The sequence below is a fragment of the Gymnogyps californianus genome, chromosome 2 (genome assembly GCF_018139145.2).
Source record: "Gymnogyps californianus isolate 813 chromosome 2, ASM1813914v2, whole genome shotgun sequence".
Classification (NCBI taxonomy): Eukaryota; Metazoa; Chordata; class Aves; order Accipitriformes; family Cathartidae; genus Gymnogyps; species Gymnogyps californianus.
The window spans coordinates 163,539,145-163,563,331 of NC_059472.1; the positions used below are offsets into that span (position 1 = coordinate 163,539,145).

Below are 24,187 nucleotides of genomic sequence, written 5' to 3' on the forward strand. Positions count from 1 at the left end.
AAGGAAAGATTCAGTTGATGAATGCTCCCACCCTACATGCTGCCAGTATGAGAGATTAAGCTTAATTTAGCAGCTGCATTTTTTGTTTGTTTTATACAAGATTGCAATTTTACTAAAGAAACATATATGGTTAAAAGTTGCATTAGCACAGCAGGAATAGGTTGCAAATAACTATGTATGCTTCTTAAAAAAAAAAATCAGAAAACTGTCCCCTCTCTCAGATTTGAACATTCCTTTCTCAATTTTATTATTTAAAGCAATGACTGAGATGCCTGCTGCAGTGTTACACCATGAGCTCTTTCAATTTTAAGTCTATCATTGGCTTCCTTCCCAGGGGGAGGAGTTCTCCCTGCTTCCGATGACATGGTCGCCACAGCAACATACCTCCAGCAACTGGACTGCACACAGCCCTGCCGCTGCCATCCAGCCCGCCGCTGCTTCAGGACTGCAGTGGTTAAAAGCCGCACCGAAGAGCTGCAATGCCGGCAGACTTGAATGATTTGTTAGATGAAGTAAAGAATACGCCCCCTAAGCACACTTTGGGCTAAAAATGGACAACTCCTTTGTGGAAGAAGTGGCTGCATCACTGGTGAGAGAGTTTCTCAGTAGAAAGGTAACTTGTCTCGATTTTCTCCACCTAGTACAAATGAGAATGACACATGAAAAATGTTAAGTGCTAAAAGATTAAGGAATACTGGGAGGGGGGACTTCTTCCAGCCTTAAAGCAGCTAAAGCTGAACGGTAACAAGCCTGTCGGGTAAGTATCTGCACTACATTTCCCACAATGCCTTTTTATTGCTGAATATGGAAGCCAGCTTCCTCCTTGTTTGAAAAAGCCCGATTCTTACCCACACGCGCCTGCAAAACCCAAGATTAAATCAAGAAACCCAGTTTTAGGTTTTTTTCTTGTTAATTACCTATCTTGCTATTGTCCTTGCATTTACAAGAGGCATACACAACTTCCCAGGACAAATAACTTAAAAAAAAAAAAAAGGCAAAAGGTGGCGGTGCTAGAGGAACCGGTAACATGTTTTCTTTCCAGTTTTCAGTAATAGCTTGGCAGACAGCAGATTTATCTGGGGGGAAAGGGACAGGGAGAAGGGGAGGAAAGAGGCCATTGTACTTTTCAAAAACTTAATGCTGTAAAGGAAACTTTGTACTGAACGTAGGTGTGGCGAGTGTGGGATCAAGCAGAAGGCACCTTCACATTTCCAGGTGAAAGTACCGACCACCTTGTATTTATGTTCAATCCTAAGGAAATATTGCTGATGTCCAGCCCAGACAGTCCCTCAGTGTCAGGAATGAGTTAGCTTGTATCAGAAATTAAACAGCCACTGTCTTATTAAGTGCTACACAAACCTCAATTTTCTTCATCTGGTTTGCATCCTGTCTCCAAACGCACATTTTCAATGTCTGTGAACAAAGCTGAAACATTCCCCAGCAGAATTTCAGATGCAGAATTCATTATTTGCCATCTACTGCCAGAAGTATGAGAGGCTCAAGTCTGTCTGTTCAATTGACTGCTAAGATTTTTCAAATGAAAGACATTTATATTTGAGTTCGCTGTCTTTAAAGGTAGAATTGAATAAAAGCATAAAAGGAAAGGGAATGCCCTGCTGGTAAAACTGGCCATACAGCTTACAATAGTTACTTATACTTGAATTGCCACAACTATTTCATACTATATATTCTGGAGTCAAAAACAAGGGGCACTGATAATCCTTTATGCTTCTGCACACGTGTTCCCCTGCTTCCCCCAAATCTTTAATACACATCAGAGCCAACTTTGCGAACCATCCTCTATTTGGCACAACTTGTCCATAGTTCCCTAAATCTGAACCAGACAAACCATCTGCAGAAAAAGAAATCCTTTCTTGTAACAACAGCCCTTCAGAGAAGAAATCAGCATTTTCTCTCTCAAAATGGTGGTCTCCTGTTGTACCACTTAATTAGTTCGGGATCTGACTTGAACATTTCACAATAAATCAGTCTCTCCCTCCAGAAAGTGAGATGCCCATACATTTTGTCTCTGAAGTAGCCATGTATGCTGACAACAGACACAAAGTAGTTGAGGAAGTTTGAAGACCCCAAACCAGCTGATGCCATGGAGATGTGACTGATTTCCAACCCGAGACTGATCGGAATAACCTCAAGTCATGGCAAAGGTTCTGAAACCTGTTCTGAACCCACCAAGAGACAGCGTACACCTGATGTTCAGACTTTGTAACTATCTGAGTCAGAATCACATTTATGAAAAGCTGTATCGCATCTTGATGGAAAAAGCAAACTCAGTATTTCTGGAACTGTTTGTACCAGAAGCCCAGGTACTAGCAGGGGCCTTCATACAGACCAGTCAGTCTTATGAGGCTGTTCAGCAGCTGAAGTCACCTGCATGGAGGTCTTTTTTTTTTTCATGTTCAATAATTTCCACCTCACAGACAATACTGCCAACTTAAATTACTTTCACATCTGTGGCCTGCAGTAATGCAATATTGTACCATTAAAGTACAGGTTCTAAGTGTTAGCTTGTTATCAATTACTGCCGTTTTAATGTATCCAGAAGTTTCATATCACATCCAAAAAAATCAAGAATAAAAGCTTCGGTAAGTTGTACTGTCTCAAGCACTCTGAAATCTGACACTTCTCCTTCTCAGGGTTTGAAGAAAACCATCACTACCATGGACCAAGAGCTTCCACGTTCTGCCCTTAGCATCAATAACAGGAATGAACTTCGAAATGTCCTACATCTGCACTCCTTATACAAACAGAACAAGGTAAGGAAACAGATCGTGCTCCCCAAAATGCGGTATCAGGTACCATGAAAGTAGGCCAACCAGATCAAGGCCGTAGTGTATGTCCAAACTGCAGAGAACTCAAGCTCGTGTCTGGTACTGCATTGCTGTAGACACACTGACAGTTCTCTGAGGAATGGAGAGCTTAACATCTACGTGAGATCGCAGCTCACGGGACAAAGCTGGGAACCTGGCAGTTCATGAACCCTCATTACAAACTGCAACCTCCAATAAACCAGGAGCAGTTATTCACTTTTACATCTTTTCCATCATTATGGCTAGATTATTCAGTTTTGGAAGTACCCTTACATGCTCATTTCTATTTGCAACTTTATATAAGACCTGACAGATAAAATTACACTTCTAGCACTTACTATTCTTTGAAATGTAATACAGACAGCAATACTTGATGACAGGGACATCAATGGATAATCTCAATTTGCAGTTCACTCATGACTTAAGGCACCATGATGCATGAAGCTATCCTTTAATAAGTCACTTCAAAAAAAATCTCCCAGTGTAGTTGCATCACTATAGCAGACATTGTAGCATATTTTACTTAAACCCTAAACTTCTGTTGTTTTTTTTTTTTTTTTTAAATGAAATACTCATGTACACAGGACACATTTTCCAGAGCACTGTTGAGAAACAGTATAACAAGTGGGGCAGGGTGTTGCCCCATACTTAAGTTGTCCCAAGCACATGAATAGAGTTCTAGAGCCCATGCTTCTCACCAAGTTCCGATCAAATAAACCACAAATACTGAGTCAGGTACTAAAAGTACTTGCAGTTCATTCTACATTCTTCTGAAGTTGACCAGGTAACATTAGAAAAAGTGTATTCTAGCACAGTTACCATACTTTGCAATGTTCAGCTAAAATGAGAATAAGGAATGACCGTTAACAGCTTGTTTGTTCAGTATCATGCTAACTTCATTTAACACAGCAACACCTTCCCTAGCTGACATCTTCGACCTTCCTGTATTGTTTCCAGTCACATCTAGGGTGAACCCACAAGCAGCTACCTCTAGAAACCAGTTAACATGTTCAGCTACTGTACAGTGTAAAAAGAATATGCTATCTTAGGCTGCAGCAAGACTAACAAAGAGTTTCAATAGTCACCAAGAACGTTATTTTTCTTTTTGGATAGGCAAAGGAGAACCCACTGAAAACACTTCTTGAAATTATTACTAATTACTTCCTTGAGCACCGTGGGACTTCCAGAAGCATCAGTTCAAGTTCTGCTCTGTCAGCTCCTCAAAGTAAGAGCTCAAAATCTCATCCACCCGACTTCTCAGATGAAGATCATGTGCGTGGGAGTGCCACTATGCTCGGCGAAAGCAAAACTCAAGCCTACAGGTACAGTCTTCCTCCTCTTTGTCCTGTCTAGTCACTGGTTTTTAATTAAATACGGGAAATTGTGTTAAAAGTTTTATCATTTATACCTTCAGCTACACTACCTTTTATTAGTTATCCTGATAATACAAAGTTTAAAATTTCCAGATTAAAATGTCCTATGCAAGCCACCCTTCATAAATGCTTTTATGTTCCCTATCAATTATGAAGATTGATAATCTCGGTTACATCTTTCAGTCACTGAAGCATATAGAAATCTGAGCTTTTATGCCTTGTAAATTGGAAATCCTCAACTTGAAGCATATTCTGATGAGAAACTAACCACCTGCACTCAAACTACAGGTATAGTCATGCCTTACATAGTCAAAAGCAAGGCCTACTGTCTTAAATTCAGTATTGTTACAAGCAGTATACGTTATTTCCATCTTGCAAAATACCTTAGAACAGCATGTAACCAAGTCTTTCAATTGCATTTATTAGTGCCTCAAGGTGGAGTAACAGCCTTGTGCTTCAATAGAAAGCCTTTAAAATGGGCACAAAAGAGTAATTCACCTTCCCAGCCTTGACTCTCTGAGAATTAATCTTATTCCTCATCCTAAACACAGCATGCTCAAGTAGCTAAGTCTGAGCATCAGTGCCTGCAAAACCGCAGCAAGTCATTCCACACAGGGTAAGAAAGCCAACATTTTTCAAGTTGATGCTACCAGCTGAGAAGCAACACTGGAAAAGGAGGCAGCACAGAAGAATTAGCTGCTTCTCTTTTTCAGATACACGAGCTTTTAGCATGTTGTCAGTGATCTTCTCTCCCTCTGTCTGATACTATCCCACCTCACGCTGCCTCGGAGCTCGTATCTGCCTCATTTTCTCCCCTTGCCCTAGGCACTGCAAGTTCTCCCATTGCCCCTGTGAGCCTCTCCTGTGCCTGCAGACCTTTCTTACTACAGCAAAAAAGCTTTCTCCTACAGAGGAATCCACTTACACCCCCCGATGGCACCGAATAGCGGCACCCAGCACAGTTAGCCGACCACAACCACTGCCCACACACCGCAACAAAATGGCGACCCCCGCGCCCCCCTCCCGCAGCTACTTATAGCCCGCTGTGCGCATGCGTATTGCCAGCCGAGCGCCTCCCTCCCCCGCCCGCCGCGCGAGGCAGGGGCGGGGGGGGGGTGACGGCAAAGCGAGTGCTCGGCTGCTGGCCCAGAGTGGCCATCATTGCTCAGGAAGTGGTGCGTTACGGGGCCGCTCTGCTTTATGCTGGAGGGCACTCTATGGTTTTATTCCTCCATTGGCGGGAAAGACATGCGCGGTGTGGTGGTTGAGTGAAACGCCCCCCCCCCCCCCCCCGCCCCCCCATCCCCACACATACACCGGCACACACGTACACGCTCGTTATACACACATACATGAACATGCAAATGCAAAGAGGCAATGTAAAGCTACACACGCAGAAGCAACATGTTCAGCGATGTGGGGGGGGGGGGTGTATTGCTGTGAGAAAGGGCCCAGCATGGCGCGGGCACCGTCCCTCAAAGGGTGAATTATTCCCCTTTGCTGCCCCAGCCAGCAGGGCAGGGGGGAGCCAAAAATAGCAGATTAAAGGAAAATCGGAAAGCAAAAACCAGAAATGCCCAACCTTCTGTGTGTACAAGCTTGGAAACGCTACCCAGCCGCACACTGAAAGCTACCAGCTCCGGAGAGGGCAAAATTCTGTATGGACTTGCAGGTTTCCGTCTAAATCCTGTGTGATTTTGTGCCGATTTTCATGCCTTCCTACGCACCAACCTCATCGGTTATGCCTTCCTGAGGTGGGGAGGCCGAAGTTGGCTGGAGGTGCGAGGAAGTAAAAACGAGCCGAGCGGCTGTGACAGGGGAATGTGGGTTTCGGGGCCTGTCCTGATACCAATCAGTATTTATAACTGATTTTTCTTTCGAAACCAGCTGAGAATCTGACCCTCGGTCACCCGTAGGCACTCCTGGACAGGTGGCTCCATTTTTCCCTCGGATCAGGTCTTGTCCCAGCCATGCAGCTCGGCTGCGTTTCCGCGGCATGGCCGTAGGAGGAGGCTGTAAAGCTGCCATAACGAGGACTGTCGTGGGCAGGTTGGCGGGTTGGCTCAGCCACGTCCTATTTCAGCCCACAAAACGAACCGGTGAGAGAAACACCATGGCAAAGCACAGCTCTGTGATCCTCCTGGCCATTTCCATCCCCTCCGGCCGAGGAAAAATCAGGCATTACCAGGTCAACCAGCCAGTGCCTGAAATTAGTTTTAATTTCAACTACCTGGATAATTTTTAACAATGCTTTCAGGAGTGGAGAGTACAATTAGACAGGTACTCTTCACTGGTTCCTTATTAAAGAGTCTTCTTTCCTTTTAACTTAACTCTTGAAGTTTTTTTGAATGTCTGTAACTGTTAAAACAGTCTCTAAGCTGACACACTGTGCCCTTCAGCAATGAAGGGTTACGTGGTCCTAGGGCAGGAGTAACAGTCCTCAGATTTTCTACTGCTCCCAGAGACTGATCATGCTCCCTTCAGTTTACACATGCAGCATGTCTTCACAACACAAGACATACTACTTCAAAAACCAATTTGAATGAAAACAAGGAATGTTTTTGTGGTACAAGATGCTTCAACTCATGGAATTGCTTTACTATGAAATAGGATGGAGAAAAAAATCCTAGAGTGAAAAACAAGTTCAAGGACAGTTATCGTAAAGAAGGCTAGCATTTTCAGGTTACACAGCATATTAATTTATCAACTGACACAAAAGAAGTCTCAGTGAAGTAGGAACTACTCAATAAAAGAACTTCCATTTAACAGTGATCTAATATTATGCAGACAGTGAAACTGATCCTGATGAAGAAAATCAGACTTGTCATGATAGACTCAAATGATGACTTTTTTTTTAGTGAGAACATGATTTGTTAAAAGATATTTTTAAGCAAGAAATGCATATAGTGTTGTACAAAAGGAGTCACAGATCCAGGTGAATCTCGCTTGCATTTCAGAAGAGTTTGTTTATAGCATTATATATGTGTACGAAACAGTGAACTACACCTTGTGTTGCTACCTGGAGGACCAGGCTGAAGAATATGGAAGAAGTCAAATGACAGCAGTGTAGCAACCTATTATCAAGGAGAAGCCCAAATACTAAAGTACCTTTCTTTTTCAACTAAAATAAGCGTTCTACATTTGAATAAAGAGTGAAAGGGGTCAGTAGAGTCAGTCTAAGTTATATGATAACAGAGGATGTTAGCAAAAGTGTTAACAAATTTTCAAACTGCCAACCAAGCAGATGGAGAAGAAATGGGAACTGCTGGTGGTAGCTTAGGACCTGTCTGGTATGATATGTATAGTTTGCTTTCTGTTATGATGTGGTACATATCAGAATAAGTAAGGGTAAGATTAAAGTGTTACACATATTGTAACCAGTTGTGACACATAATAATGATATTGAAATAATCTCCTGAAGGCCTACATATAAATGTTTAAGTGAAAAGTGGTAATATTTGAGTACTGTTCCTAGATAATAAGTAACTTAATTTGACAGCAGTGCTTTAATTAGCCAAGCAGATGTTTTCATTGACTTCATTGTGCATTATTTTGCTGTTTGAAGTTTTGCCTTTTTCTTCCATGTAGATATGATGTTGAGAATCCACTAGATAAAATCCTTCCATCCAGAAAACATCAGCACAAAGGTGAAAAATGCCACGCAGGGACAATACACAACAGCCACTTACCCTCTGATGGGGATAAGAAGTTAAAAGATAGTCGAGAAGATTTAAAAGCAGCAACGATTTCTGAGGAGCTGAAACCCACAGTGAAGGAGAAGCCAAGGCCCAGGTCTGGTCTCATTGTCAGAGGAATGATGGCTGGACCAGTAGCAAGTTCACCAGAGGTGATTTCCAACACTTACAAAACTTTTGGCTTGGCCACGGATTTTATATCTAACCTTCTGCAATATAGTCATTTGCAAATAATATTAAAATGACTTCTGCATGCTAATCCATTAAATCTGCAGTCTGAAAATATGTGGTAAGTTAGGCAAGTGGTTCTGGTTAATTCAGAAATTCAACTCTTTCAGATATAACCACTAGATGCAACTACCCCCTGCATGTCTGTGATCTTAGGTTACAGAGTATCTTTGTAAATCTTTTCCATTCTTGATAACTCTTGACAGATGGGATTTTCCATTTGCCTAGGAAAAGTGCTTTTTTACCTTAGCAGTATCTACAGCTTTCAAAGTTTTCTTAGCCATGGGTATCTGTTTTACTGCAGGTTTTTCCGAAATTCCACATTTAATCGGTAGCAGTTTGGAATTGAAAATTACTTTCAGTTAGAAATATGTTTCTAAATTGGTCCAATCACACCATATTCCATCAGTAAGTGTTTTCAAAACACAGGTCTAAAATTCTTGCCTCTTTTTTTTCCTTCATGCTGCTTTTATATAGACAGGAACTTTCCCTGTGTAAAATTAGGCTTGTAATAATACGAAATTGAAATATTTTAAACATATCATTTAGATAATACTGAAGAGAATATGGAAGTTAAATGAATTAGTTGGATTTTTCTAAATATCTCTGATTTGGAAATAAAGACTAGATACCTGTAGTGGGCAGTCTTTCCAGTAAAATATCTTATATGTCTTGGTTTCTTCTGAGTTGGGTACAACCCCAAAATCAAGCTTTTAGGAGGTATTTTGTTGATGATCTTGGGTAAAAGAAAGCAGTTTTTTAAAGGTATACAGCATCTTTAATACTGTTCAAATTTTAAGTAAAAGTGTATGTTCTTATTTATTATCAATTTTTTAAAAATCTGATTTACTGTTAAATCTGATTCCTGATAATGAAGCCATTGCTTAGCCCAGAAATTAGTGATAGACCATTCCTTTGCTTTTCAGGTTTATTTAAAGATGCTCAAATTTTAATCTATAGTTTTAATGGCACTTATTTCTAGGATCTGCAGAAAATGAGGCTTTCAAAACGATCCACTAGCATAAGCAGCACAGCACAGTTCAAGGGTGAAGAACATGAAGAAAATGATCTGAGTTTCCCAAGTGCTGGTTTTCAAGAAAGTAAACGATCTTCAGCACAAGTAAATACGGAGTTTGCATCAAAGACTATGTCAAGCTCACACACAAGTTCAGCCTCTGAAAAACTAAGAAACGTCCCCAAAGATACAGATGACTCTTTTGCCAAACTGCTGTCTGAAAGAGAGAGGACCAAGACAGAAGAAAGAAAATCAGTTCCAAGCTTTGGTACAGACAGCAATGAAAAAAGCCTTAAAGTGAGTGCCCCTCACAGACATTCAGGGGCTGGAAGAGAGAAGAGAGAAAGATCCCTCAAGAAAAATGAGAGTCGGTTGTCAGGCCACAGGTAAGAATATCTGTAAGAATGTTATACTAAAACGTTGGGGAAATCTGATGGAGGACTAGGAGTGACTGAGATACGCCTGCTGATTTCATTGAGGGGAAGTAGCTGGAAGAGGTGAAGACACTGAAAGGCAGAGCAGTTTTAAACTTACTAACTTTTGACATCCTAAACCGCTCAAGACTCCTTTCTTGGTCACTGGAGAGACCCTAGAGGTGCTGGTTTCTCTTTACTGCTTCAAAAGGGAGCTAGTTACTAGTTCAGACTTAGACATCTACGCAGTACAGGTGACTCCCACCTGTGGAGGTCATCTACAGCAGATGGAGACGTTGCTTGCTCCTTAGGAAATAGTGTTGATTGCCTCTAAATATTGCAGTAGTACATCCAGAAAACCTTAGTGGATAAAATTAAGGAATACCAGCCAAATGCATACATATGTCCACATGGTTCAGTGCAGTGCTGTGTTGAGATATCCCAGCCATGCCCAAACAGGCTGGTTTAGCTACCAGCACGGTACAGTGCTGTACCGTGTAGAGACACTGCGGTGTGTCTTTGAACCCCCACGCACCATGATGCTGCAGCCACACAACTTCTGTGTCTCAAAGTATTTTACTCAAAAGTTAGCTCAGATTTTCTTTTTTATTGTGCTGCATTGCTTCACATTGATATAAAAGGTTTAGAAGAGCCTCCTTCTGTGAGCTCCAAATATGTATTGTTGGCCTTTCCCTGTCTTATACTCTTAATTGATCTTTTTTTTGATGTTTTTTTTTCCTATGCAGAATTTGAGAAAAGTGGGAGGCATGGATTTTGTGTATTTGGGGGTTACTAAAGTAGTAGGACCCAGACTGCCACATCTCAAAGCTGGCTTCGTAGTAGGGCTGTGACTTGGGTTGGATTTTGAAATGCTTCAGGTTGAGTCATCCATCAGAGTTTAACCAGTCTGGAATTCTGAACCGCTGAACATGCTCTAGGTTTGAGCAGTGCAGGGCAACTGTTCCCTGTCTGTGAATATATAAAAACTGCATAATAAAAACTGCTGCCCCATTATCTAGCACTTCTTGTCAGCAGCTCTTGAACAAATTTAAGCAGGGGGTGAATATCACTCTGCCCATACTACAGATGGGAAAACTGAAGCAGGTAGAGGGAAACCTGCATGCTACAGGTCGCACAGCATGGTAATAGTGAAGTCATGCGTAGCGCTCAGACACCCTGAGTGTTGGTCTTGTGGTGCACTCCCAGTGCTAGAGGTGAGTGTGTGTTATAATTGGTAGAAATATTTTCGAGTTTATATCACCTGCTGCTCCATAAACTAAGGCACATTCCATTATCCCCTTCTGTGGGCCATAAAGTAGTATTTGTGTTTTACTAATTTTAACAACAGCCAGGTTTGTTGCTTTTTTTTAAGTGCTGAAAAAACTCATTAATATGCTAAAACTGCAACCACAGTTTTTTTTAAATTATTATTACTATTTTGTTGTCCTATTTAATTTCTTACAAATCTTGAGACACAGTGTGTTGAGGCCCTGTTGAGATCATGAGGAAGCAATGATATATTAGGTCTCTCCACATTTATATAAAGGGCTGTGGGAGTTAAGAAACTGGGGATCTACTGGAGCTGCAGATGGGCCAGGAGTGGCACTTGCTTCCTGTCTGGAACCGAAAAGCAACTGAAAATAGCCACCAGCATTACGCAGTTATTTACCTGTGTTAGCTAACTTCATTTGTAAAAGGTTATTGAGTAACAGGCCAAAGTACTACAGTCTTAAGTCTTAAAATCCACAAGAGGTTAGTTCTCCATTATGTACTGTACTGGAAAGCTGAGCTATGTCAGATAAAGGCTGAACCCAGGCAATATAAGTCCAACTGTTGCTGAACTGGAACTGGTGCCTGCAGATCCACCTTTGATATTCTGCTTCCAGAAGGATTTATTAAGTCTTGCATGAATCCGTGTGAATGCAGAGAGCCAGCTCGTAAGTCACTGTGGAAGCAGAAGCAACGGGGTCTGACTCCAGACAGCTCTTGTTTCATATAGCTTGACAGAGTATATAAGGTTGGGCTGACCCATCACTTGAACAGGTTGCCCAGAGAAGTTGTGGATGCCCCCTCCCTGGAAGTGTTCAAGGCCAGGTTGGATGGGGCTTTGAGCAACCTGGTCTAGTAGAAGGTGTCCCTGCCCATGGCAGGGGGGTTGGAACTAGATGATCTTGAAGGTCCTTTCCAGCCCAAACTGTTCTATGATTCTATGATCCTTTCCGGTTTCAGGATGGTTTATTACTTCATGCTCAGCATTAATTGAGGTAGAGAATACAGCTTCAGTGGGCTTTTGACAGCTCCCCAACAAAGCTGAGAATAGTAAGTGTACTCCTGGTATTTGATAATCAATGAATATATAGTACATTATTTATGAGTGTCAGAGGCATATTGGACTGGATAAAATTCTTTGGGAAGACTGTCTGACCAAGAAATCTCTTGTACTAACTTCACTCAGCTGTAGTTGGACGTGCTGACACTTCCTAACCTTATGCAGTAATTGTGGGGTGAGCAGAAAAGGAGAAGCTGGACTGAAAGGGGACTGCCCCAGTGCACCATTTTGTGCAGTGTACTGCGGTACTGTGCTCCATTGCTGTATTAAGTGGTTTGAAATAGTTTGCTTCCTTCAGAGGACTGGTTTGGTTTCAGGAAGAACAGAAGAGGGAGCTATTTCCTAAGCAGAGTCCGTATAATCTGTTTCCAAAGCAAAACGGGGACATTCCTGCCAGATGATTTGAGTTAAAGCCAGTAAAGCATTTGAATTCATGCTGAGCTCTGAGCTCCTGAAAACTCTCGCTGAAATCAGCAGGACTGCTGATACTCCTGAAGTTAAGTGGAAGTAACAGAGAGTGGAAGTGAGACTCCAAATAAACATCGACCATTACAATATAAGGCCTGGCTCTTGCAAGACTTTTATATCCCTTTGGCCAAACCCTGCGATGTTTGAGAGCCTTTCAGGATTTGGCCAGAGTGCTTGAACATTTTGAGGCATGAAAAATTACAATGTAGGAGCAGATGTTTGTCTGGATCCTCTTCCATTCTCTGTTACTGCTACCTGATGCCTGACATAAATGCTAATCTAAGTATTTAGATGTCTAGCTGAAAATCTATATAGGATTAACCACAGCTAGTTCATTCACAGGCATCTGCAATTCTGTTTTTGTTTCCCGTAGAAAACTAAAGACATACAAATCTTTTTTTTCCTTCCATTTGGTGTACTTTTTCATTCTCTTTTCTCATATGCAAAAAATGCTGTTGCTGCATACAGGCTGCAGGCATCCATTGTCTACATATGAGAAAAAAATGAAGCAAAACCACTGCCATGCTTCAAAAGACAAGCTGAATGTTATCGAATAAATGCTTACAAACTGAGTGGGCAGAAATACCTAGCTATAAAAATATCCTGGGGAAATGCAGATCCACAGTATTTTGACTCATATGTTTTAATGAAAGAAATGATCGTGCTTTTTTTCATCAACTATCTAATTCTTAGCTACTGCATGAAGTCTGTGCAGCGGGGTAACTGTGTCAAGAGGCCAGATTTGTGACTTGATATTTCAATCTTATAGTATCAACATGAAGTTAGACCTCTGAGTACCATATTTCACATAAAATTTGTCCTCATTAAGAATAGGAGGTTCTGTCTTTGTTCAAATAGATACCATTCTGCTATCTTGACAGTGAGGAGACATTTGGATTTCTGTGATGACCCAAATTAAATGCTTACCTGCAGAGGGCTGTATAATTCAAGAGTGAGCACTAAGTTTTCCAAAATGACAGACCAACACACCCACCACAGATGGGAAAGAAAAATGCAAATTCATTTATTTGCATTGCTATTGCTGCAATTCCTTGTTTCTTTTTAGGAAAATGGAATCAAGTTAGTGAATCAATCAAATGGAGACTAATGATACAGATGTAGTCTTTGCTTGTTTGTTGAACTGCTACTGCTGAGAGCATCTACTTTCAAATTCAGGTAACTCCAGTGATGGTTTAAAAGGCCAGTGCTTAACTGCAGTTATTACCTAATTGCTCATAACTGTAATAAAATACTGACTTTTAATACAAAACTGCTTGTTATTTTTTCAATATACTCCAGACCTAGTGTTGATCCCCTTGCAGACATATTGTCATTACTTAATGAGTGCACTGCATTCCTTTAATCACAAAAAGATAGAGGTGAAGAACAATTTGTTCACCTGCATCTTCATTTATCTACATAGTACCTGGCAATACGATGTCTGAATTCTTCCCTAGAAAAGGGAGTACAATGATTGCAAAGAATTAGAACAAAAGGATTATTTTCTTCCTTGTGTTACAGGGGGAACAGAAATTTTTGTTCTCTTGGGTCAATGATAGCTCTCTATGTCATGATGATATTCTCTTCCATGTCACTAGGAGTTATTCCATAAAGAAAGTATAATATGCTGTAGAGTTCACATACCTACTCAGATGTAATTGTGAATGCAATCTATATGCCTTTTTTTTTAGAATTCCTTTATTTTTAATTAATCCAGAAAAAAAGCAATATATAGGTGGTAACAGATCTTCATGTATCCTCAGCTGTAAACAAACAGCAGCTAATTTAATTTCTCGGTTCATAGAATCATAGAATGCCAGGTTGGAAGGGACCTCAAGGATCATCTGGTCCAACCTTTCTTGGCAAAAGCACAGTCTAGACAAGATGGCCCAGCACCCTGTCCAGCTGAATCTTAAAAGTGTCCAGTGTTGAGGAATCCACCACTTCCCTGGGGAGATTATTCCAATGGCTGATTGTTCTCATTGTGAAAAATTTTCCTCTTGTGTCCAATTGGAATCTCCCCAGGATTAACTTGTACTCATTACTCCTCGTCTTTACTGTGTGACTCCTTGTAAAAAGGGAGTCTCCATCTTCTTTGTAGCCACCCTTTAAATACTGGAACATGGTGACAAGGTCTCCCCGAAGCCTTCTTTCTCAAGGCTGAAGCAACTCAGTTCTCTCAGCCTTTCCTCATATGGCAGGTTTCCCAGTCCTTTGATCACCTTTGTGGCCCTTCTCTGGACCCTCTCCAGCCTGTCCACATCTTTTTTGTATAGCAGGGACCATGCAGTATTCCAGGTGTTGACAAGCGCTGAGTAGAGTGGGATAATGACTTCTTTATCTCTGCTGGCGATGCCCTTGCTGATGCAACCCCCCATCCTGTTGGCTTTCTTTGCCGCAGCAGCACACTGCTCACTCATATTGAGCTTGTTGTCCACCAGGACCCCCAGGTCCTTTTCCACAGAGCTGCTCCCAAGCCAGGTAGATCCCAGCCTGTGCTGCACTCCTGGGTTATGTTTTCCCAGGTGCAAGACCTTACATTTGTCTTTGTTGAACTTCTTAAGGTTCTTGTTAGCCCAGTCATCCAGCCTATCCAGGTCTTCCTGCAGGATGGCTCTCCCTTCCAAAGTGCCTGCTTCCCCACTCAGTTTGGTATATCAGCAAACTTCATCAGGATACGCTTGATCCCATCCTCCAGATCACTTAAGAAGATATTAAACAGTGTTGGACCCAATATCGATCCCTGGGGGACCCCATTTGTGACAGATGGCCAGTTTGAAAAGGAGCTATTTACCACCACCCTCTATATGTGGCATCTTGTTTTGTTTATTGTGCTGTATATGTTGTGGTGTTGGTAATGGTAACCGTGCTGGTCCCTGGAAGCTGTAGGTACAGGAGGTTATTATAAGGACAGTTTTTCAATCTGAGTTTTAAACTTACTTTTCTCAGGAGTTAGATGTCTGACTTTTCATATTCCATGGCTTTAGCTTTTAATAGTTTACATATAATGCTTCAGTGGCCACAGTACATTTCTTTTCTGCCTAAACTATGTAATAGCAGTACAATCGTGAATATATGAAGTAAATAAGAAGTAAATATTGCTTTGACAGAGCAATTATGCAGCAGAAGTGATTAACAGTGAATCAGCTTGTGATACTTTCCTACGTGACTTTATCATGCAAAGGTAGATTGTTGATGGGTTTTCTTGTTGTATAATCTAATACAATGTATACAGCACTCCTATTATTTTTCTGCAGAATCTTCCGTTTTAAGGAAATGAAAAATGTTTCTCCAAGAACATACGGAGACAAATACATAATCCAGTATTTGTATATTGATACCAAACTACACACACACGTGTATACAGAATTATGTCAGTAATTCCTCCATGCTCCTTCATAGTAATTTTCTTTAACTTAAATTAAAAATTACATTTATGACTCAGTGCCACTTCAGTGGAGAATTTGAAACCTTATCTATCCTTTCAGGTGATTTTGATGCTGTTGTTTATCGTTCATTCTCAAAGGAGTATTTCTCACTGTTCTCCTTTTTTGTTGAGTCCTTGTTCCTCTCAGTAGTGTTAGTTGTGTGCAAGGCACAAGCAAAATGTGGATGACTCACTACTTTTAATTTTTTTTTATTTTGACATTTTCAAGGGAATAAAAAATTATGTTTAAAAATACACAATTCAAGTGAACGATCCAAGATTCCAACTAAAAAGTTGCTGTATCTGTAGTTACAATTTTGTTAAAATGCTGGAAGTTCCAGAGGAACTTTGGAGAGATGATGTTGAAGGAACATATTCAGATCAAAGGTAGCAAACTATTAAAGACTTTCCCGAGTCTTTTAACCTAGGCAGAGCCTTGAATGGCAGTGAGGAAAGGTTCTCTGCCACCTTTAATATCTTGAGGTGGGGTCAACCCTCCCTTGAGCAAGGGGGTTGGACCAGATGACCTCCAGAGGTCCCTTCCAACCTCAACCATTCTGTGATTCTCCTTAATGCTGAATCCCCTACAAGAAGGAAGTATTTATCACTAAACTGAGCACACAGAATAAAGAATGAGGGTCTAGAGTGGAATGGAATTCATGATCTTTAGGAACTGTAAAAAAATAAATAGCTGTTGAAGTTGATGCCTGACCTTGGATTAAAATCTTTCTATTGCTTTTCCAGAAAAACCATAATAATGGTGAATAATGAGTTATTTGGGAAGGCTAAATGGTGTTAGAAAGTCACGATTTCCCCATGTTTCACGGCTTGAGGAAACAAAATTGGGGAAAAGCAAGAAAAACCACTTCACAGCAGTTGTGAAACAGTTCTTTTGTCTCAGCTACAGAGACATGCTACAGTTGTTGCTTATGCAGCCTCTGAAGTTGAAGTGCTTTCCTAATTTTCCATGCCCCTTAATTCTATCAATATAAGGTGTGGTAGTGATGTGGAAACCCTCCAGTTCTCAACTGAATAGTTTCTAAATGAGTAAATCTGAACTGGCCAGCTGCATTCTGACTGGGCAGTTCTGCAGTGTAGTGGAACCACCTTATGCTGAGTTATATGGGCAAATATTATCTGTAGACCTCAGTTTCATTTCTGGTAGTTAAGAAGAAGAACATATTGCGGTGTTTGAACTTCTAGTTTTCATGTATAAAGCCAACCATCCTCCCTCCCCCAATTCCAAGGAAAAAAGCATAGAAACTAAAATCAGGGCAATGAAAGAAGAAAAAAGTGTAAAACTGGAATCAAAGACCCAAGGGAACAAAAGGACTTAGCAATCAGGACCTGAAGTTAAGGATACCTTGCCAATTTCATAGAAACTAGAAGGGAATGGCTATCAGAAAGGCAAAAAGAAATGGGAATATTGTTACATCAGAACAAAAATTTCCTCCTGCCATTAGTGAGCAAAAGGATACAGCGCTGGACCCCATTGCCCAAAGGAGAGATCTATAATACAGTTTCAGGAGCAAGGAAGATAACTGATTCTCCACTCATCCTTTCATTGTGAACAATCACCCTACTTATCCGGTTCTTGTAATTGTGTCTGCCATACCCTCCTTTGCCTTGCCATCAGTCTTGGCTACAAACTGAATGTGAGCTAGTGGTTTCCTTTCAGAAGTCTGCCAGTACAGATGGATATTTCAGACAGTAGGGACTGTTTTATGACTGTGTAGCTTGGCTTCATATGCCTTTTCCAACCAAAACCTAAGTATCTCTGATGCACTTCATCTCCACCACCAGGAAAGCAAGTGCCAGTGAGTTCAGAGCCAAAATTTCTCTTCCTGCAATAGTCTCTCAAGTGAGTTCGCCTTAACTGGGCACTCTTTAGTGGTTCCCAAAATATCACTCATTATTTGGTAATAAGCCTTTTTCTAGCAGTGCTCTGTATTCTAACACAAATAGGGTAGGGTTAGTGAATTGCCATAGATACCAGGTTCCTTAGTGGAACATTACTCATATTTCATAGAATCTTAGAAATTACAGATGGAAAAGACCTTTTAAGGTCATTTGTTTCTGTGGCAGATTATTCATTACTCTATATATATTTGCTGTAATACTTTTTCCAGGTTTTTTTCTAGTCCAGTCTTAAATGACTCAAGTGACACCTCTCCCCTGAGGTTATATTCCAGTGTCTAGCAGTCCTTAGTCTTAGGAATTTTTCCCTTATATTCATCTTGCATTTGCTTTTTTCTGCCCTGTTATCCATAGCTGAAGTTGATTTTTGGCTGATCTTTCTGTTCCTTGCTACATACTCGCCTCTGTTAAAATACTTCTAAATACTTTTCATGTTCCTTTAGGCATTTTTTGTCTAAAGCTTGTATTATCTGCTTGTATTTTTATCTTTCCTGTTCTGAAATTTTGCTGCTGTTTTTCTGTTAGGTTTTATTGATTCGTTTTATATTTCTTCCATGTATTTAAGGACTGCTCTAACTTTGTCCCACTGTGACTCTCACTAATACAGGGTAAGAACAGTCACCTGCTGCTCATGGCATAATTCTCAGCATGATAAAATGACATTAGCACATTTGTCACTGCGGTTGATCACAGGCATATGCCTTCTTACTTTCAGTTTCAAGCACATTGACTGCAAAATATCTCCTCAGCGTTTTAGTGTGTTTTCCTCCAAAATGGCCTTTATAGTATAATTATGAAGTCAGTCTAATCTTTTATGGTAAGGCAATGTGTGTTCCTATAGAAAAGATACCTCCCCTTCAACTCCCTGCATTTCTATGTAAGACTGACGAGAAGTGAATGGCTTTGCTTTCTGAACCATCTATGGCTTTCTTCATCCTGAATGGAGACCAGTATAGATGAACCCATTGTGTTACTGAAAATTCCTGCCTTTTCCCTTTCATATGTTCCAACAAAAAGTGCCTGAAAATTCCCTTTTATGGAGCTAGGAGATCCTTAGATGAAAACAAAATACTGATGTTCTTCAAAGAAATCCTTTAAGTTCCTTAAAAATATATGCAGGTTTTTTGTATTCTTTTAGATATCTGGGACTTTCAAAATAATATTTTAAAAGTGTTACGGTCCTTAAAGGATTAATATTCATGCTTTCTATTATTAACAGGAATAAATGAGCTTATTTTCTATGTGAGGACCAAGCTTATACCTGTCAGTTATACATGTTTGAATACCTAAAACTGCCAAGATCCTCTCACACGTTTTTATCCTGCATCATTCCTGGACACAAGCTGTGCCGATTTGCATTAGAACATTGGCAGAGAACGTTGGCCATGAGTTTCTGAGCAAGTCCAGAGCAGGATTTGACATTCTCTCCATCAGCATAAGCAACAAAGCAGAGAACAAGCAATCCAGGGGGTTTCTGGACTGCACTGATGATAACTTCCTGACGCAGGTGATCGAGGAATTTTTTCCTGTGACGGTAGATGGAACAGGTTGCTTAGAGAGTTTGCGGTGTCTCCATCCTTGGAGATACTCAAAACATGACTGGACATGGCCTTGAGCAACTTGCTCTAGTTGAACCTGCTCTGAGCAGGGGGTTGGACTAGGTGAGCTCCAGAGGTCCCTTCCAACCTCAGCTATTCTGTGATTCTGAACTCATGACAGAAATAAGAGAGCTGAAGCAGCTGCCCTCTTTTAAATATGGGCTATCACTGAAACAGGAAAATACAGTGCCTAATGAAGGTTATATGAATGTCAGATTTCATAAAGAGTACTAATCAACATTCCAGTTTTAATTGTATTTTTTAAATAAAATTGGATTTCCAACTCAAAGAAAAAATAGTTCCAGCAAAGTTATGTAATGTACATTATTTACCCAACAGTTATGACTGGCCCCAGTCTTTTCTACTATGCATTTTGGTGTGAAAATAGGTTTTCTAGGAATAGTGAATTCTGTACTGTTTGCCCAGTGGGCTGTAATATTTCACTGTTATGTACAAAATGGGTATGTCAGATGAGCTTGCTTTGTCTAAAATAATATCTGGCATTTTGGTAAGTAATGAAGTTTGGACCCTGTGAGATGTGGAGCAGTTCCTAAAAGTACTCATCACCTTGATAGCCTATTCTGTGAAATGAGGTCTGAGCTCAGATGGCCATATTGTTATGAACTAGACCCTGTTTAAAATCAGTCAGAAAACCCCAACTGATTTCAGTATATGCCAGCATACTCAGTGACATGCAGTGTGTATGAGCAATGTGTGAGGAATTCATTAAATTTTTCCCACTATGAGAGGAAGAGGATGTGCTGGGCAATGATGGCATTTCTAGGAAACAGGCGTTTAGTCAGAGTGCAACATTTCAGATAAAAGAACGGAAAGGAATGCAGAGTTGGAGCAGCCTAATAGTAAATTACCTTTGCATGTTTCCTTCCATCTTTGTCCGTTTGCGATCTGTGTGTAGCACCATGCATTGTCCTTAAGCCGCATGAAGAAGCACGTGGCATCATATCAAGCTTTCGTCAATGCTTCGGTGTGGCTTTGTAGACAGGAAGCACAGTAAGAATAGTGCAGTCGTCACCTTCCCTGAGAGACTAACCAAACTGTCCTGGAGTGTGCTCAGCTGCCGGCCAGGGAATAAGTCTTTATTTGACACTTGCAATTGGCAATTAGAAGAATGGCTGTCAAACAAAACGAGGTCATCTTTGGGGAATATGGATTTAACTAGACCATATACAAAAAGAGAGAGAGACTGTAATTGCCAAATCACTCAGCAGTGAAAACCTTTAAGTATCTGGAGTTGCGTAACACCTTTTATAACATAATGCTTGGACCGGAAAAAAGAACCTAAAATAAAAGTAACTATTGTGACTTTTGTTTTGTGCCAATGGATTTATGGCATCAGAGCCTTTGACATAACATCTGTGTGTGCTGCCATTTGCCCTTTTAGTATTTTTCCAGCACTCCATAGGAAGAAGCACTTTGCAATTACTGGAAATGGCAAATGGCTTCTGTATCATTTCTTTATTTTTGGAAAGGATGTAAAACTGGAAAGGTCCAGCCCATTGCCTAAAATGCATTCAGTCAATTGAGAATTTGCCTTGTTCATGCAAACACAGAGGGACTCTAGATCTTCTCAAATGTAAAGCAAGGTCAGACAGTATATATCCTATTTTGCTGGTAGAGCTTCACACCATTTTCTTTCACTGTGTCTACATACGAGCATTGGGGGGAGCACAGTAGGAAGCAGCATAAGAAATTACCTGCTCCTTAAAAACAATCAGTTGTTTGCAGGTAGCACAAGGAATTTTTGTCCCCCTATGTGTTACTTTCCCTAAGATTACTTTACCAGGAGGTAAAATCTCTCTCTGCAGTACGTGTGCTCACCAATAGGCTGTTATCTGTATTCACCTTTTTTTATAATAAAACGAAATAAGAGAATGTCGTGGTTCAACCCCAGCCGGCAGCTAAGCACCACACAGCTGCTCGCTCACTGCCCCCCACCCCTGGGATGGGGGAGAGAATGAGGAAAAAAACCTCGTGAGTTGAGATAAAGACAGTTTAATAGGACAGAAAGGAATGAAAAACAATGATAATGATAATGATAATGTTAATAATAATATGACAATAGTAATACTAAAAGAATTAAACTATACAAAGCAAGTGGTGCACAATGCAATTGCTCACCACTCGTTGACCGATGCCCAGTCAGTTCCCGAGCCGCGATACCCCCTCCCAGCCAGCTCCCCCAGTTTATATACTGGGCATGACGTCGTATGGTATGGAATAGCTCTTTGGCCAGTTTGGGTCAGCTGTCCTGGCTGTGTCCCCTCCCAGCTTCTTGTGCCCCTCCAGCCTTCTTGCTGGCTGGGCATGAGAAGCTGAAAAATCCTTGACTTAGTATAGACACTAATTAGCTACAACTAAAAACATCAGTGTGTTATCAACATTATTTTCCTACTAAATCCAAAACACAGCACTATACCAGCTACTAGGAAGAAAATTAACTCTGTCCTAGCTGAAACCAGGACAGAGAACTACCCCACTCCTCAGTGTAAGCTTTTGTCTTCTTCCAATTTAACACTTGATATAAACTTACAGGAAGATAATTTATTTTGCTAAATTCTGTCAGGTTACAGTGGTTTGGAATGTTAAAAATCTGAGGTTTCTGACAGGAAATGTAAGGCCACGAAAATTCCACATCCTTAAAAATAAATGGCCTGAAAGTTGAAGGCCAAAACCAGACAGAGTGGGTACTTTATGTATGACAAACAGAACGGAGGGTTGTATATACCTCCACTGATGTGAATTGATTGAGTGTTGAAGTCTGGGAACTCTTCTCAATGCTTTATGTAGAGTCTCTTAGCTGGTGTCTTTTAAGCATCTTTATTTAATGGAATTTTAGCTCTCATTTATTTTACTGATACTTGTTTATTTTGCTGGCAGCTGTTTTGAGTTGCTGAATGTAATGGTCAGTTCACACAAGTGCTACTGTGCTCCTTGAAAATTCCAGTGTGGGGGTGTTGCACCGAAAAATCTTTGATAGAGTACAGTATGAATAAAGGAGCTACACTTTTATTATAGTAGGTCTGGTTTTATAGCTGGGGATGAATATTCATTGCCTATGAGAGAGCATTCTGTTCAGGTAAGCCCAACTCATCATGCAGTTCAAACCATCTTGTAGCTCAACCTGTGATTATCATCATATTTTCTTCATATACAAACCTCAGCAAAGATGTAGTTTTCTCCTGAATTGTCACTACAGTTAATAAAATTCAGCAGAACAAATGCAGATTTTTGTGTGAGCTTAATAGAAATGACTCTTTCAATGACAAGTTTTTCATTTACTTCTTTTATATCTGTCAATGAACCATCTGTTCATGAATTAATTTTTCATACTGCTAATGCGCCAGTCAAATCAGATACAGGTCTTAACTAAAAAGGAAGTTTGGAGAAATAAAGTGTATGAGCTGTTACCTTTGTCAACCAGACTTGCAAGCATGGCAGAATTTATATTAAATCTTCTTGACAAGGTCTTTTCCCATAGAAATATATTGCCTGGTATTGATTATGATCATTTCCTTTGCATCTTTACAATTGCTTTTAATAATTCTTTTTGTATAATTTTGCCCCAAAGCAGCAAGCTGCATCACGTGTAATGGCCTTGTTTACCCTTTTGCAAATAGTAACAGAGTCTAATTTTTTTCTTACCTACTCTCCAGATCTTACTCACTCTACTGAGAATGTCGTGTATGTCTGTATATGGCATAACAGCACAAGACCAGAGGATTGCATTGTGACTTCTAGGCATCCTTCTGACACTAAATTATTATGCAGAAAAGATATATATCCAGTAGAAAAGCTGTTGTAATCAGGCAGTGAAAATAAGTTTTACCAACACAGTCATGTTAAAGCCACTGATGACCAGTGTTTATTTTTTAAGCCCCTTTGTTTATTTGACCTCTTGTGTATGGTAGTATAAATAGGAAATAGTGCAATGTACATGAATTATTGTGCCAAGAAGTGCTTTCTCTGTGAGTTCAGCTATTCTGCATAAATTCAGTTGTCTGCAATGCATGAAGATCAGATAGGAATGTTCAAATATTTAGAGAAAGTACTGTATAGTATGTTTATAATGAAACATATTTTCTTCCTGTCCCATTTTTCTGCCATGATGGACGACTTCCCCCTTCCTAAGTATTCTAACTGTATGGTTTTACGTGGACAATAATTTTCCTGGAACAGTAACCATCTGCTGAAATGGAAATTGCAATAAATGTCCTGACAGTGTTTTGAGAAACACAAGTTCCCCTTAAGGAGGGAACCTACACCTGCAAACCACCCCACTTAACCAGAAAACACCCTACATCAATCTTTGATGTCAGAACTTTCCTCAGTTTGATGGGAATTCTCAGCCTTGAGAATTCAAAGCACTTTGCATCCCGGGCTTGGTTCTTCCTGGAATGGGTGTAGAACCAAAATCTTTCAGAGTTTCCAGAAAGCAATAATGTTACAAAAACTGGTGCCAGGTGAGCTATATATGAATTGTACCATAGTTGACTTTATTTTCATTTATAGCTCTTTTCAGATGAAATACTACTGAGGAGAAGTGTTTGGGACAACAATTAATCAAGAGTGCTAATTTTATGTAGGGAGTGATCTACGTGCCTAAACATAGGCATATAGTGCTATTTGAGACTCTAAGGTATCCAAGACATCTAATGAAGCTAGGAGATATGATACAGTACCTATAGGAGTCCCAAGCCCTTCTGAAGCAGCAACTGAGGCTGAATAGGATGCTGTAACCTGTAGTGCTGCATTCTTAAGTGTTAAGAGCTCTGTTTTTGCAAAACTAGATCAAAATGGGTTGACCTAGGAAAAAACACATTATTCTCAAGGAAACAAGAGGCAGTAGTGTGCAATCTCAGACAAAACAAAAATGTG

At 40.4% G+C, this 24,187-nt stretch overlaps 1 protein-coding gene across 1 annotated transcript in view; it reads left to right on the forward strand.

The window, feature by feature from the left end:
* The first annotated feature begins 484 nt into the window (after positions 1–484).
* The window catches only part of MINDY4 (MINDY lysine 48 deubiquitinase 4), an 82,198-nt gene continuing 58,495 nt past the window's right edge, over positions 485–24,187 (forward strand). Inside the window, exons 1-5 of the mRNA XM_050891948.1 lie at positions 485–613; positions 2,655–2,774; positions 3,942–4,150; positions 7,790–8,048; positions 9,107–9,525. Of these exons, the coding sequence (XP_050747905.1) occupies positions 551–613; positions 2,655–2,774; positions 3,942–4,150; positions 7,790–8,048; positions 9,107–9,525 (1,070 nt within the window). The 5' untranslated portion in view covers positions 485–550. The remainder of the gene's footprint in view (positions 614–2,654; positions 2,775–3,941; positions 4,151–7,789; positions 8,049–9,106; positions 9,526–24,187) is intronic.